The 16989-nt window shown below is 37.3% G+C and overlaps 1 protein-coding gene across 1 annotated transcript; it reads left to right on the top strand.

The window, feature by feature from the left end:
* Positions 1 to 1203: 1203 nt before the first annotated feature.
* On the top strand, positions 1204 to 16496 carry LOC115977380 (ADP-ribosylation factor 1). Its single transcript, XM_031099204.1, has 8 exons — positions 1204 to 1625; positions 1736 to 1774; positions 1887 to 1949; positions 2650 to 2668; positions 11418 to 11529; positions 12724 to 12771; positions 13109 to 13239; positions 16063 to 16496. The coding sequence occupies exons 1-8, from the start codon at positions 1523 to 1525 to the stop codon at positions 16094 to 16096; spliced, it is 549 nt and encodes a 182-aa protein (XP_030955064.1). The 5' UTR covers positions 1204 to 1522; the 3' UTR covers positions 16097 to 16496.
* The last annotated feature ends 493 nt before the right edge of the window (positions 16497 to 16989 follow it).

The following is a 16989-nucleotide window of genomic DNA, read 5'->3' as shown; positions in this document are numbered from 1 at the left end:
TTTGTGTTTTGCTTGAAAAGTTTTTACATGTCTTACCAAATACCTAAAAATATTATACTAAAAATATTTTACATAGTTTTAAAATATTTTACTTTAAAGCAAATAAAGCATCAAAATAACTCAAAGTTAATAAGTAATACTAGGACCACAACTTTACCACAACTTGCTCACTTGGCAAGTCGTAAGTGGTGGAGTTGTGAATCCACAACTTTTACTTCACTACTCATGGCAAGTAGTGAGGGATTTTTTTGGAAAATAACACCATGCTGCAAACAATTTCGTTAGTTAGCAACGTTTCCAAATTATTTAGGAAACTAACATCTCAAGTTTAAGACACTCGATTTTGGTCTAAGAAATCGAGTCCAAGACACTTGATTTTGGTCTAAAAATTAGCAAAAATAAAAAAGCAACGAAGCAGCTAACGAATTAACGAACCAACAAACCCAACGAAGCAACAACGAAGCATCATCTCCTCTTCCTCCAACCATCATCGCCACTATCGGCGGTGGTTCGATTTGAAGCTCATCTCTTCGACTATCATCGCAACAACGAAGCAATGAAGCATCATTGCCTCTGTTCTTTAAACATCCATAGCTGATCCTCCTTGGCTCTTCCTCCAACCATCATTGCGACCATCGGCAATGGTCCGTTCTCAAGCTCTTCTCTTTGAATCTGAACCAAAACCATTTTTGTGATTTGTGGGTTTGTTCCTAAGGTGGGTCTTCTTCTTCTTCTTTTGCTGTGGGTCTTTATGGGCTTGTTCTTAGGGTGTTTTTTTTGTCGTGGGACTTTGTGGGTTTGTTCTTGGGGTTGTGAACAACAAAATGAAATTGAGTATGTTAACCTCGAGTTAAGTCATAGAACCCGAGTCTTTCGAACTTGAGTTACTACAATAAAATCGATTCTAAGAGACTCAAGATGTTAGTTTGTTAATATGTTTTGAAAACTTGCTAACTAACAAAATTGTTCCTAAAATGGTGTTATTTTGCACAATATCCAAGTAGTGAGTGATGGAGTTATGTACTTATCACTTATATTTCATTATTTACAACTTGCCATGGAATAAGTCGTAGCAAAATTGTATTCCTAGCATTTTTTCAAAGCTATTAGGTAAAATCGAAATCCATAAATTGAATCGGACTAATTAGCAAACAGGTAGGGCCTACAGGCATCAAACAAAAAAGAAAAAGAAAAAGAAAAAGAAGCGGCTGATGTATCTATAGCACCGGAGAGAGTGGTCACGTCAGGTTCCCTCATCCATGCTCTGCATCTTCCATTGCGATTCCGTTTCTGAGAGAAACTCAAAAGAAAGAAAGAAAGAAAGAAAAAGAGAGAGAACAACTGTGCTTCTCATTCACAGTGCCCAAATTCTCTAAACTATTCCCAAGCACAGACCCTTTTCCATTAGGAACAGGGTTCTGCTTTGAGATCTTAAATCTCAAAGAAGAACCAAACCAAAATCAAATCAAAAACCTTTCTGATCTGTTCTGAATTTTCATGCACTGAGAGTCAATCTCTCAAGATGGGTATCGTGTTTACGAAAATGTTCTCTACTCTCTTCGGAAACAGAGAAGCTCGGATCCTCGTTCTCGGCCTCGACAATGCCGGAAAGACAACCATCCTCTGTGAGTTTCTCTCATTCCACGCTTACCCATTTCTTGTTTTTCAATTTTGAGTAATGGGTCTTTGTCCAATTTCGATAATTCGATGGTTTTTGCATTTGTGTTTTGTGCAGATCGGCTTCAGATGGGAGAGGTTGTGTCCACTATTCCAAGTTGGTGTTCTTTCCCGTTTCTTAAATTTTGAGTTTACTCATTATTGATACTGTTTTTAAGTATGCTAGAGTGTTTCCAAACTTAAATCTTGTTGTTGTTTTTTGGGTGCAGCAATTGGATTTAATGTGGAGACGGTCCAGTATAATAACATCAAATTCCAAGTATGGGATCTGGGTATGCCAATCTATTCTCTTTGATCTGCATCTTCAATTTTATAGTCATCATATCACATTTGTCTATACTAGGACTGACAAGTGAGGTTTACTAAATTTTGATTGCTTAACATTATAAAAAACAGTATGAGTTTACCCATTAAAAAAAAAAAAACAGTATGAGTTTGAAGCAACAGCTCTTTCTTTGACCAACATTGATTGAGACTTGACTTCTAGCCATATTGATCTCTCTCTCTCTCTCTCTCTTTTAAACGATAGGTTTTAAGTTTTTGGTGGATGAGGTGATGGGATCATGAATTGAATTGTTGATATTAAGTCTAGGGACACAACATTTTTCACAACAGTTAATATGGCTTGTTGTGATTCATGCATAATAAAATTTGTGTTAGGTGTGGATCCAGGTGAAAGTGAAGTTACATTCACAATATGTCATTTCAGTAGTTGTGAAAAAGGTTGTGAAATTGTTGTGTTCATGGCATTATATGTAAAGGAGCAGCTGATTTGAGCTTTCTGGAGCCTTATCATTTGGATGCCTAATTTAAAAACTTTGTGTTTGAAGTATTATGTGTATATGCATTGCGTTAAGTTTTATGGTTTAGTAGTTAGCACCAAAAAGTAGGATTTTATTATTGAATTTTTTACGAATTATAGGTCATTTGAATTGCTTGTTCTGATGCCATTTCTGCTCTTTGTTTATACAGGTGGACAGACAAGTATCAGGTACAGTTGCTTTTATTGTTTATTCTTAATTATTAATATGAAATATGATTTGCAAGAAAATGATTAGGCTCTGGTAAATTATTAAATTTAGCTTATAGAGTAGTTGGGGCTTTGGAGAGGTTCTGTGACTCTTGTGAAAAACAATTTTAACAATAACATGCTCACATTTCTGCTGTATATTGCAATTGTACTTGATAAATGATACAATAAATCCAAAACATGGCTGGTTGTGGGAATTAAGAGAATTCTAGCTCACAATGTAATTTCTGAACTCAATTCAAGTCAAGTGTGTCAAAATATTGACTACATGATGTTGTAAAGTATATACATTTTCTAAAAAGAGTTACTATTATTGTAATTTGATAGGCTATTTTTTTTTTTTTGTTTCTCTGATTCAAGCACGTATAAGCTTTCTCCAATTTTCTCAAACATTCTTTCAACATCAGGTCCATGAAGAGAACATTTATGATACCTCATAAACGTGACACTCACAGCTTGACCTATCTATTGTTTCTCTCCCCCCAACTCTCTCCAAATTTATTGGGCCTTAAACTTTATTAGCAGGTAATTCAACATTGTAAGAGTTTAACCTCACTTAAGCCTTGCCCTGAGCCAATTATACAAAAATAATATCTATAGCTCAATAGACAATGTAATATGCACCAAGACTTGTGGAGGATTGCTTTGTTAGAATTATTCAAATACTATAGATTTACTGTTAAATCTTTAGATTTTCTTTGAGGTTATTCTTGTAAATTGATTGTTGAAAATTTGAAGTTTGATTATATTTACCTGTTTTTCCTAATCAGATTTAGTTGGGTTTTCTCTTTGGAAAGTAATTTGATGCTCTTGGTCTTCCCTCCTATACAACCTTATTTTTTTTGCCCCCTCCCCCCCAACCCCCCTGGGGTCACACAAGCACATTCTTTCAACTGGTGTTGATTTTGCAAACAATGAGAAAAGTCTTTGAATCACCCTACTATTGCATTGTCCTGGTGGCTTGAATCACTACTTATTGCATTGTCCTAGAGGCCTGGGAACTTTGGTTTTTGTTATATTCTTATTGCATCGTCCTAGAGGCCTGGGAACTTTGGTTTTTGTTATATTCTTTATTTGGGGTGTTGTGTATCACCTTTTTCAACTTTGAGGTGCTCTCGGGTTGGTTTGTCTTGTTTGGGCTGCTTCTCCTCTATGGTACTTGGGTTTATGTAAGCTTAAAGGAATAGCTACCCTTCTTATTGGAGTTTATTCATTTTCTTCCGCGTAATCCTTCTGCATCTCATTCTTGCTATCGTTTCACAGTCTTTATTGATTATTTGGCTATTTGCACGGTAAATTCTTTTTTGATAAGTAATAAATTTTATTGATATAAAAAAGGGGACACCCTAGTACACAGGGAGTGTACAAGGGGTCAACAAAAATTACAAGAATCAAGAAAATCAAGAAAGGAAGAGAATGATTGGTTTCACAAAGTAGCCAACCAATCTAATAAAGTCCTAAAGAAAAAAAGCTTGAGGTCTGGTATGGATCTCTCATTATCTTCAAAGCACCTTCTATTCCTTTTCCTCCAAAGACACCACATCAAGCAACGGGGAACAATTAACCATATATGACCATTTCTATGATGACCAAATTTGCCTTGCCAGCAAGCTAAAAGCCCCACAACAGATTGCGGCATAACCGAGCTTACTCCAAATAAACCCAAAACCATTGACCACAAATCCATAGCAACCGGACAGTGAAGAAATAGATGGTCAACTGATTCACCGTTACACTTACACATATAACACCAATTCAGTATCCAAACCTTCCTTTTACGTAAATTGTCAATCGTTAAGCATTTCCCAAAAGCAACAGTCCAAACAAAGAACACCACTCGATGAGGAATCTTCTGCTTCCAAATACTTTCCCATGAAAAACAACAATCATTAGAGCCCACTAGAAGACTAATAATTATTAACCATGAACCCCTTATTTCTATTTGGTTTCCAACATATCTTATCCTCACCAAACTCCTTTACTGTAGAGCACCATATATGGTATCCATGAAGCTTGATACAGCCTCTAATTCCCGAACATGAACACCCCTAAAGAAACTTACATCTTAGAAAAGGACTCCATTAGTGGACTTCATAAGCTCCGCCACACTTGCTTCCTTATTTCGGTGAAATTTAAACAATTCAGGGTAGGTGACTGCAAGAGATGTCTCCCCACACCAACGGTCTTGCCAAACTTCACCCTTGACCCATTGCCAATATCATACAAAATATAACGTGAAAAAGAGGCCATCCCCTACTAATATTTTTCTACAAACCAACACCATATGGACCATAAACAGATTTGGTACACTAGCCACCCCATTCACATCCATATTTCACCTCTAACACTTGCCTCCAAAGGGCATCCCTCTCAATCCCAAATCTCCATAGCCACTTCTCAAGCAAAGCATCATTAAAAAGTCTTACCTTCCTTATCCCCAAGCCACCCAACGAAGGAGTACAAATAGTAGCCCATCTAACCAGGTGAAATTTGGGCTCATCACCTAGCCCACCCCATAGGAAATTCCATTGAAGTTTCTCAATACGATTAACCACAGCAGCAGGTATAGGAAATAAGGATAGAAAATAAGTTGGTAAATTAGAAAGAGTGCTTTTGATTAAAGTGACTCTACCTCCCTTGGATAAGTACAAATGTCTCCATCCTGCTAATCTCCTCTCCATCTTCTCCAAAATTGGGTTCCATATTGTCTTACCCTTGAATTTAGTACCCAAAGGAAGACCCAAATATTTCATTGGAAAAGTACCTTGCTTAGAGCCAAGGACATTCAGCAATAACTCAATATTCTGCACCCCCCTAGCAGGAACCAATTTTGACTTGCCCAAATTTATTTTTAGACCAGAAACCGCCTCAAACCAAATAAGCACCATACGGAGAATCAGAATCTGATCCAGATCTGCATCACAAAAAATCAAGTTGTCATCCGCAAAGAGGAGATGAGACACCACGAAGGATCTTCCCTCTAAATTTGCCATATGAAAGCCTGACATGCGACCTTCATGGACAGCTTTATCTAACATCCTTCCATGACCAAGACAAACAACAAAGGAGATAGAGGATCACCTTGTCTCAACCCTCTAGAACTTTCAAAAAACCAAACTGTAGATAGACAAAAGAAAATCCACTGGCCACCACCTCCTTTTAGCAGAGAACCCACTCCGTTCTAGCAATTGCATAAGAAAACCCCAATTTACATGATCAAAAGCCTTCTCAACATCTAGTTTGCAAAGTAACCCTGGCAAACCAGTCTTCAACCTACTGTCAAGGCATTCATTGGCAATCAGAATAGGGTCGAGGATCTACCTGTTCCTCACAAAAGCATTCTGTGAAGTTGAAATTATTCCATGACCGTGCGTAGTTGAGTGGCCAAGACTTTAGCAATAATTTTATAAACCCCCCAACAAGACTGATGGGGTGAAAATCCTTGACTTCATTTGCTGCATTTTTTTTTTTTGGGTATGAGAGTAATGAAGGTTGCATTCAAACTTTTCTCAAACTAACCTTTAGCAAAAAAATGATGAAACACAACCATAAGATCAAGTTTGAGAATCCCCTAGCAAGCTTGGAAAAATGCCATTGGAAAACCATCTGGTCCAGGAGATTTATCACCATTAAAAGTCTAAAGGACGTCGTATATCTCTGCCTCCTCAAAGGGTCTCTCTAACCAATCCGCATTATTGCTGGATATCATTGGAAAATCCAAAACATCTGGAAATGGTCGATCTACTTGCTGCTCAGAGTATAAATTCATGAAAAATTGAGTAATACAATATGCAATCATACCCTCATTAGAAGACAAACTACCATTAACCATAAGGCTCTCAATACCCTTTTTTCTTCTGTTAGAATTAGCCATCCTGTGAAAAAGTCTAGTATTAGAATCCCCCTCCCTCAAGTGCAACACCCTAGACTTTTGTCTCCAATTAATCTCTTCTAATAAAGCCAACTTCTCAATCTCTGTACGGAGTTTAACTTGTTCTAATTTCTCCTCAGCTGTTAAAGGATGAGTCTCCTCTCTAGCATCCAAAGCATTCAAACTACTACAAAGCTGTTGTTTCTTAAGAGTAACATTGCCAAACTCTGTTTCATTCCACTTTTTAAGATCCAACTTCAAAGCTGCCAACTTCTTAGCCAATATATGATGCATGGGTGCGTTTCTGAATTCGAGTGCAGGTGTAGGACTCGGCAATTTTTGAAAAAGTAGGGTGTGGGTGCGGTGATTAAAAAATTATTAAAAATATTTTTATTTATATTTTCTATATATTTTTACTATTAAAATATTCTTAAAAAACACATTATATGTCCTTGGTTCACAAAACAAAGAAAGAAGAAGGCAAGAAACACAAAATAAAACACAAAACAAAAAAGAAAATACAAAAGAAGTAACAAATATTCAAAATAAAATTAAGGAAGGACAAATGTAGGATGTTTGGGCCTCATTCAAAGCCGATTTTGGCTGTTCTGGCATGATTCAAGGCCGATTTCGGCCTGTTTTGGTTAGTTTCGGCCGTTGGCCGATACGATCCAATTCAGCTGATACGACCTGATTTTGGCCGAATTGGCGGGAATCGGCCTGAATCGGTGTGAATTGAAGCCGAGTTAGCGAAAAGGAGATGAGAAACCATCAAGGATCTACCAGTAGAAGCACCTGCATTAAAACCTGACAAGCGACCTTCATGGACCGCCTTATCCAACATTCTACTGACAGCCTCCATAACCAGAACAAATAATAAGGGGGACAAAGGATCACCTTGCCATAACCCCCTAGAACTTCCAAAGAACCCATGGGGAGTACCATTAATAAGGATAGAAAAACGAACAGTAGATAAACAAAAAGAGATCCATCGCCTCCACTTATCAGGAAAACCACAACGCTCAAGCAAGAGAGTAAGAAAACTCCAGTTCACATGATCGAAGGCTTTCTCAATGTCCAGTTTACATAACAACCCTGTTTGACCAGACTTCAGTCTACTATCAAGACACTCATTAGCAATAAGAACGGAGTCGAGAATTTGCCTATTAAGAATAAAGGCATTCTGAGGAGCAGATATGATCTCGCCTAAAACCAAGCGAAGACGAGAAGCCAAAACTTTAGCAAGAATTTTATAAACTCCCCCAACAAGGCTAATAGGCCGAAAGTCTTTTATTTCCACAGCTGCGGCTTTTTTAGGAATGAGAGCAATGAAGGTTGCATTCAAGCTTTTTTTAAACTGGCCAGTGACATGGAAGTGATGGAACACCGCCGTGATGTCTGTTTTGAGAATCCCCCAGCAAGCTTGAAAGAAAGCCATCGAAAAACCGTCAGGCCTAGGAGATTTATCCGCATTGAACTCCTTGATGACTTCTAAAACCTCAGATTCCTCGAAAGGTTTTTCTAACCAATCCGCATTGTCCCCAGAAATACATGGGAAATCCAATACATCCGGAAAAGGGTGCTGCACTTGCTGCTCAGAGTATAGGTTTATAAAGAATTGTTCAACATGGTCAACAATCCTATCCTGGTTGGTAGTCACAGCCCCATCAATCATAAGGGTTTCAATACAATTATTTCTTCTTTTAGAATTAGCCATTCTATGAAAAAATTTCGTATTAGAGTCGCCCTCCTTTAAAAATAACATTTTGGACTTTTGCCTCCAACTAATCTCCTTTTCGCTGATGATACTCTAATTTTCTGTGATGCTAATATTGATCAACTGCTGATTCTCCGTATGGTGCTCATTTGGTTTGAGGCTGTGTCTGGTCTGAAGGTCAATTTGGGTAAGTCTGAGCTGGTGGCAGTGGGGGCTGTTCATAACATGGATCTTTTGGTGGCTATCTTAGGCTGCAAACAAGGGTCTCTCCCAATGAAATATTTGGGTCTTCCTTTGGGGGCAAAATTCAAAGACAAGTCTATTTGGAATCCAATTCTTGAGAAGATGGAAAGAAAATTAGTAGGCTGGAAAAAATTATATTTATCTAAGGGAGGTAGAGTCACTTTAATTAAAAGCACGTTCTCTAACCTTCCTACTTATTTTCTCTCTTTATTCCCTATTCCTGCCTCTGTGGCCAACTGTATTGCTAGACTTCAGCGGGACTTTCTGTGGGGTGGCCTAGGAGATGTGCCCAAATTTCATTTGGTTGATTGGTCTACGGTGTGTACCCCGCTTTCTTCAGGTGGTTTAGGGATTAGGAACCTGAGAACTTTCAACATAGCTCTTTTAGGGAAATAGCTTTGGAGATTCGGGCAAGAAAGGGATGCTCTCTGGCGTCAAGTGATAGAGGTAAAGTATGGTTGTGATTGGGGTGGTTGCTGTTCTAGCTCTTCCTCTAGTCCTTATGGTGTCAGTTTGTGGAAAAATATTAGCAGGGGGTGGCACTCTTTATCTCGGTTTATTATGTATGATATTGGAGATGGTTCAAAAGTGCAGTTTTGGCTAGATCGTTGGTGTGGGACTTCCTCTCTCGCTGTCCGCTATCCCGATTTATATAGGATTAGCTGTAGCAAAGAGGCAAGTGTGGCGGATCTTATGAGATTCTCCAATGGAGTCCTCCATTGGGAGATTCAGTTTTGTAGGGAGGTGCATAATCGTGAATTGGAAGCTTTCAGGAGCTTTATCAACTCCATTTATAGCACTCCTGTAAGGGGAATCGAGGAGGATAAGAGATTTTGGCTGCCTTGTAAGAGTAAGGGGTTCACGGTTAGTACTTACTACCATCTTCTTGTTGGCCATAGTGAGCATATTTTCCCTTGGAAAAGTATTTGGAAGCAGAAGATCCCCTCTAGAGTGGCTTTTTTTGTCTGGACCGCAGCCTTGGGGAAATGTTTGACTATTGACAATCTAAGGAAAAGAAAGGTTTGCATTTTGGATTGGTGTTATATGTGCAAGCGTAGTAGTGAAAGTGTTGACCATCTTTTCCTTCATTGCCCGGTTGCTTCGGAGTTATGGGATATGGTTTTTGGTTTATTTGGAGTGTGTTGGATCATGCCCTCGTCTGTTGTTGGTCTCTTTGCTTGCTGGCAAGGTCACTTTGGTCGCCTCCGCAATGGAGTTATTTGGAAGGTCGTTCCTCTTTGTTTGATGTGGTGTATTTGGAAGGAGAGGAATAGTAGATGCTTTGAAGACTCTGAGCGTGCTATGCCTGACCTCAAGCTTCTTTTCATCTGAACCTTACTTGAATGGTTCTCTGTGTGGAGAAACCATCCTTTTTCTATTTTGGATTTACTTGACTTTTGTAATTTTCGTTCTTGACTTGCTCCCCCATGTATACTCCCTGTGTGCTTGGGTGTATCTTTTTTATTATCAATGAATTCTTATTACTTATCAAAAAAAAAAAAAAAAATTGAAGCTGAGTTAGCACGAATCGAAGCCGAGTCGGTGCGAATCCGTAAAAAAAAAAAAAAAAAAAAACAAAAAAAAAATCAGACGCAGTACCGACACACGGGCAGTGGCATCGCTCGCGCGTTGCCGCGTCGGATGTGGGTGCGGCGCCCATTTTTCCGCGTCCGTGCATCATAGTATAAAACTAGGTGTTCCTTGGAACAAATAAGATGCCCACCAAACCTTCACTCTGTCAACAAAATTTTCCGCCCTCATAGGCCAATATGTATTTTCTCGTAACTTGACTGATCTTCAATTTTCACGACTGACATGAGATTAATGTATCAAAATTGAAAGGTTATGGTTAATTAAACTTGGAGTAGTATTGCAGTTAAATATCTTAATTTCTAGCAAATTGAGAATAGTGTTGATAATTGTTTTCAATTAATTTTGGGATATAGGTCAGAGGTTCAGTTATGACCCCATTAAAAAAATAGTAAAAAATTACAATAAGAATAGGAATACAACAATGAACTTGAAATTAGTATATTTTCCTGTTCTCAAGGGAAGTAAAATCATTTTGTCATAAATTTGGAAGTTTTGCAAGTATAAGAAACTGGGTGTAATGTAATGCATTACCCTATAGGAAAAAAAATGGAAATCCGAATGGTGAAGGAAAGTAGATGAAATATTTTTGTTGATGTTAAGATAAAGTGGTGTTCAAATATTTGTGATGCATTTACATGGACAGTATGTTCAATTGATGCATGATAAATAAAATGACAGTCACTTTTATACCTTGTTTGAAAGATTGATGACTTGTATGGTTGATTGAAAAATATAATTGAATTGATGCTTGTTTCAATGGGACTCAAACTTTTGAATGCATCTCCTGCCCAAATTTCAGGGGATTGGCTGGAATATGTAATATATCTGTGCCATACATTGTCCTTAACTTAATGCTTGTTCATCTGTTTGCAGTTTGGGAAAAAAAATGCAGGGATTTCTCTTTTCCTCTAGACTTTAAGTTTCACTTTCTGCCATTTGGTACTTGTGACATGTATAATATTCCTCTGATTGATTGTCAAATCATTAATTTCTCATTAATGTTACATGCTCAGTAATTGTTTATTTATTTAGTTTTTTTTTTTTATACATCAATATCTGGGGGTGAGGGGATTTGAACCCTAGATGTCTTTGTTAGAAACACCAAGAGGTGCCAACCAGTTGAGGTACATGGCTCTTGGCTACATGGTCAGCAATTGTTTATATGTTTTAATGCCTCCATATTGGAGATGCTATGTTCCAAATACTTAAGCCATAATTTATGTCTTTGATTCAAGTGACATTAATGTTACATGCTCACCAACTGTTTACATGTTTTTATGCCTCAGGCCATATTGGAGATGCTATTTTCCAAATACTCAAGCCATAATTTATGTTGTTGATTCAAGTGACACTGATAGGCTGGTCATAGCCAAAGATGAGTTTCATGCAATTTTGGAGGTACACTTTACAGACTAGACTATTGGACTGAAAAAGTTAATGGGGGAAACTTTTTAGTGCTCTATGACCACCCTACTATTTATATAGTTCATGCTTTGCTTATTTATATTATATACATACACACACACATATATATATATATATATCTCATGTTGAACAACTGTTAGTCAAGTTGTCAAGGTTCTTTTTTGCATAGGTTGGTTCTTGAAATGGCTAATTCGAGGAAGCTAGGCCTCCATCAGAAAGAGAGGGAGAAATTAGTGATAATTGAGAGGTTTAAGACTTAAAGAGACTGTATTAGCATTAGGTTTCTGAATGAATTGTATACAATGAGTGGCAGCCTATTACTAAGGTATAAGGCTGCTCAAGTACAAAGGCTAAGATTGGCTTAACTCTAACTAAACTTGCCATATGGCACTTAACAACTCTAACAGCCCAACAGCCTTCTACTAATTAGTCACATGCCTTATCAATTACACGTGACTGATATCTTTCTTTTTTTTTTTTATTTTAATTATTATTGTTATTATTTTTTTTGTGACGAGGATCCCCCTCAAGGTATGGACCAGTGGGACCACCCTGAGGGGCAAACCCCGGATGCCTACAGACCCTCATTGAGCAGGCATCGGGTAAATCTCGAAATGCCTCGGCTAGGAGTTGAACCAAAGATTTCTGAGTTTACAGTTAGTCCAAACACTCTCCCTTACTGCTGAGGCACCCAGGTGGGGGCATACACATGGCTGATATCTAATCTGTTACAAGCATGTCTAATCTCTATGCACACATGCATGCAACCTTAATATCCTCAAACAAACTGTTACAAGTCAGCACACTAATGGATTCCTAACACAAGTAATCTCAGTGACATTGAAAAATTAAAAAAAAAAGGATTTTTTTTGGCAGTTCTATAGTTTCATCATAAGCTTGTCACATGTTATGTACTGTGAGATTTTCTAAGTCTTTTAACATTGAAATTTGACATTAGAAGGTAGTGATACTGTACCTGAAGAATTCCCCCCCTCCCCTTGATTGTGTTTTCTAAGAGATTTTTTTTTTGGGGGAATTCAAATGGTTTTGTAATGAATATATATCTCCCCTTCCTTTTCTTTGTTGGTTGGCTTGCTTAGTGAAGCATTTTTCATGCATATATTGGACATGTTATAATCTAATCTCCATTTTTAACCTTTTTGGCAGGAAGAAGAATTAAGAGGTGCTGTTGTTCTCATTTTTGCAAACAAGCAGGTTAGTACTACTGCCATATTATTTATTCCTTAAGATATGTCTGTACAATAAAAGATTTCACATTTAATTGAGTTTGTAAATAAAGATGAAAGCTGACAGGTGTTATAACCTTAACTTATCCTATAACTTATAAGCCATTATTGCTTGTTTTAAAAAAGGGTGGGGGATTTTTTTTAAAATATGTTGGTCAAGGAATTAAGATCCCTTTATTACATCTTTGTCTCTATATGCATTTTTTTATTATTATAAATTTTAAAAAATAAAAATAAAAATAAATTAAATTCTATGTTCTTTCTCTTTCCTTTTTGTTTTGTTTGATGTGTCTTGGTTTTTACAGGATCTTCCTGGTGCACTTGATGATGCTGCTGTTACTGAGGCTTTAGAGTTGCACAAGATAAAAAACCGCCAATGGGCTATTTTTAAAACTTCTGCTATAAAGGGTGAAGGTCTCTTTGAGGGCTTGGACTGGTAAGTTTAGTAATGGTCAAGTGGTATTTCGGTTTTGGGCTAGAAGTTACCACAAATTATTGCTTCCTTCGTCAGACTTCAAATTTTCACATATTTGCATCATACTAGGCCTGCAGTAGTCCTCTGTGGCTCTTATTACTGGGAACCAATTAATTACTTCATTTTCTTTTACTTCAGTCCATGTTTAGTGCACTTGTTTTGATATAGTAGGAATGCATTTCAGAGACTAATATGAGTGGGAATCAGATAAGTTGCCTAAAATCCCTCCAATGAGTCTGACCCTAGGTTATATGATATTGACAGTATTATTAGTTTTCTATTGGTTTGAAGGATAGGTACTTTTAGTGATGAAATGTCCTTAAAGATTTACAGTTGAAAGGAATATTTCATTAAATCCATGCTTAAATGGAGGTGATTGGGCTATAATAAAGTTATAAAATGCGTGACCCTTATAGTGCTGTGCTGGTTGTCCACCTCAATTGTGATGTCTTAGTCTGAATTTCATCTCCAACTATGATAATTGGAAGGCCAGAACTAATCAGATTAGGTGGGCTATTCAAAGTTGGGTGAACAATTTAGATAGGAAAGCTTTGTGCAATTAGTAAATTTGCTTTGACAAGAACAAGAATGAAAGTAGTTATGTTCATTGTTTTTACCTGCCTACTGTTTGCTAGTCTTTGTTCTAGTTTGTAGTATATCCTGCAAATTGAAGTACCCCAAGTTGCGATGTGATCTAAAATTGCTATGTTTACACTCTGTTTTGTTAGTGCAAACTGAAAGAGGGTGAAAGGAAAGGATAGAAGAGAAGGAAAAGGAAGCGGTCCTCTCCTCTCTCCCCACCCCCCCCAACAATCTCTCCCCGCTTTTTCTGATTTAATTTTAAATTTGTTAAGGTGAAGGACAGAAGGGGAGCAAAAAGGTTACCTATCCAAAAAAAAAGGGAAGTAAAAAAGTTGGTTTAGGAAAATATAGTATTTCTTACTACCTTTCTTGACTCGTTTCTTTTTCCACCTTATCCCCCTATCATAGTCGCTTGGCTTGCTACTCTTTCCACCTTCATCCCAGTGTTGGTAGAAGTGTGAAGCACACTTAAGTGCACAGACCTGCCGGTGCAGGCATGCATTTGATAACCTTTTCCCAAAATCACTTTTGGGCCTCATTAGACAACAGTGCTTTGCACATAGGCACCAATTTGGCAATTATGTAAAAAGCACCATTTCAGGGTTGTTCTGCAATTCAAGGGTTTCTTTTGTTTTTGCTTATTTTGTTTATTTGGCTAGGTACAACTTTTTAAAGCCTCATTTTTTAAGATATAGCTGTGCTTTTATGCAACTTATTTTTTAAACAAATAAACCCATGAAAATAAGCTCATTCAATCAGATGGAAAAGTGACAACAAAATACTGTCAGAAATTATGAGACAGAACCTGTTCGGGCTTTCTTTGCTTTCTTGATTTGCTTATTTAAGATATGGAGCTGTATATTGATGAGTAATCAAGTTCAAAAGGTGGGGGTAGGTTCCGATCATTGGCTTTTTCTTTGTTTCAGTGTTGATTTTGTGCATGGTTTGGTGAGCTTGTTGGTGATGTGTTTACAATTTCTATTGGCTTATTGAGTCATCAATGGTGATGACTGAAGTTAGGACAAGGTTGGCAGTGACAGTGGTAGGTGGCTAGAGGTAAGTGGAAGCAAAGATGATGTTAAATTGTGGTTTGCTGTGATGGTGATGGAGATTATTGGTGAAAAGTGTTGGCTTGGGTAGATTATGAAGGCAGTCATCGAGAGCAAGGGAAATTCTCACATTAATCTGGTACAAGGGCTGGGATAAGGAGATCTAATTGTCAGTGGCACCCATTTCATATTATGTGGAAAGAGTATGGGAGGCATTTTGACTTTTGTAAGATTGGGGACAATGCCATCATTCTTCTGAGGGTGGGGGGGGAACACATTCATTTATGTGTATGATACTGTTTCCTTTTTCTGGCTGTTAATATTTGAAGGCCCAAAAGAGTTTCGTTCTAACAAAAATGTATACATTGTCATCCTTATTATGCAAGGTATGGCACTCCTCCAAAATTTTCCTTATAACAAATGATGGGACTGAATTAAAAATTGCAAACAAAACTATTTATAATGTGGATCACTTGTCCCTTTGTTCTTCAATGTCTAGATAGCTTTTGTGCCATCCCAATCTTCTGTTCAGGATAGAAGAATTTAGTCCTGCATCCAATAAAAGATGGATTTGGGAGCTTTGGTGAGACTTCTGGCTTGGAAAAGTGCACTATTATGTCTGATGGTGGTTCGGATTGAGAGAAATCTCGTTACTTAATGAAAGATAGAGTCACTATGATTATTGAATGTCCCGTTATACAATTAGTTTTTTAAGAGCAAATTTCATTGCCAAAAACTCTTGATCTTTTCCACTTTATAATATTTTTGACTCGAACCTTTAAGGTTAAAGTCAATTTGCCAAGAGTGTTTTAGCTCAATGACATTTCCTGATTCTCCCAATGAGGAGAGCCTAGGTTCAAAGCCCCCCATCTCCCACTTATTGTAAGCTTTAAGGTTGAAGTCAACTTGATACTCATTGTACTTGGTCCTGCAATTCTTTCTTTCTTTTCCAATGTTTCTTTTTTGTTTGTTTTTATAGTGTTTATTTCCCCCGAAAATCTTTCAATGAAGTTTGTTTTTTGTTTCATCTCTACTCTGTGGCAGTCTCTAATTAAATCCAGAGTAGCACAAGCTGCAACACTTGTGAAATATATGATTAAAAATTTTAAATTTCTGTGAAAGCCTAGTGAAAATAAATAACTTCTTGATGTAGGTTGAGTAACACACTCAAGTCTGGAGGTGGCTAACTCTCTCAGTTCCAGAAAAGAATTAGAAGCTTGCTGCTGCATGACCAGAACAGAACTAAGAGGGGGTGACAGCATTCAATTCGTAACGACTTCGTGGTAGAGATTTTATGGGTGCAGTTATGTCACTTGAACTTTTCTGATTAATTTGGGAGTAAACGACTAGTATACATGTAAAATTTATCATCATAGATATATGACAACTTGGCTCTTATTATTTGTTGCGTCACTTCTCCGTATTTTCTATGTTAATCGCATACATTTTTTCTCTGATTGCTTTCTGCTTCTGGGGCAATTTTCAAAATTTTCTTTCTAATTGTGATGTGGTAATTTCTATGTTGGCTGGGATGCACAGTGACTTTATTTGACTCATTTCCGTATACTACTTCCTTTATCACACTTCTTTTAAGGTCCCCTAAATTACTTATTGTAATTCTTTGGTTTATGTAATTAACCTTCTCTGGATTGGTGGTTTGTTGTTTTGCATACCTATGGACATCAGTGATTTCTGCCATTTAACCAATTGATGCTAACTGGTTCATTCTGTCGTGATTTTAAGACTTGTTAATTTAGTAGTTCAATCAAATGCCATTTTGTTGGCAGGAGAAAATTTACACCTCAATTAGCAAATTACCACATGCATTTGCATCTACTTGAAGCTGGCACGGTTAAACTTCAGGCGTCGTATCTGTCTATTGTTCTTACTCCCCTTCCATTGAGATTATTCTGGCCTCCTCTCATGATACATACATACTGTATTCTTGAATCTGCTGATGCTACGGTCTTTAATTTTATACTTTATTTGGAGCTCAGGGGGCTAACAATAGGCACTAGCTGGTGGAGAAATCTGTTACAGAAATTTTAGAGGAAAGAAAAATGAAAGTTGAGCATTCGCA

This window comes from Quercus lobata, chromosome 2 (assembly GCF_001633185.2).
Source record: "Quercus lobata isolate SW786 chromosome 2, ValleyOak3.0 Primary Assembly, whole genome shotgun sequence".
Classification (NCBI taxonomy): Eukaryota; Viridiplantae; Streptophyta; class Magnoliopsida; order Fagales; family Fagaceae; genus Quercus; species Quercus lobata.
Note: the sequence above shows the minus strand (reverse complement) of the source record. Positions and strands in the feature narration are given on the sequence as shown.

Excerpts from the sequence above, each read along its gene's own strand:
- LOC115977380 (XM_031099204.1), top strand. The coding sequence starts at position 1,523 with ATGGGTATCGTGTTTACGAAAATGTTCTCTACTCTCTTCGGAAACAGA. Across the intron at positions 1,626-1,735 it reads CGGAAAGACAACCATCCTCT|ATCGGCTTCAGATGGGAGAG; the intron begins GTGAGTTTCTCT and ends TGTTTTGTGCAG. Across the intron at positions 13,240-16,062 it reads CTCTTTGAGGGCTTGGACTG|GTTGAGTAACACACTCAAGT; the intron begins GTAAGTTTAGTA and ends TTCTTGATGTAG.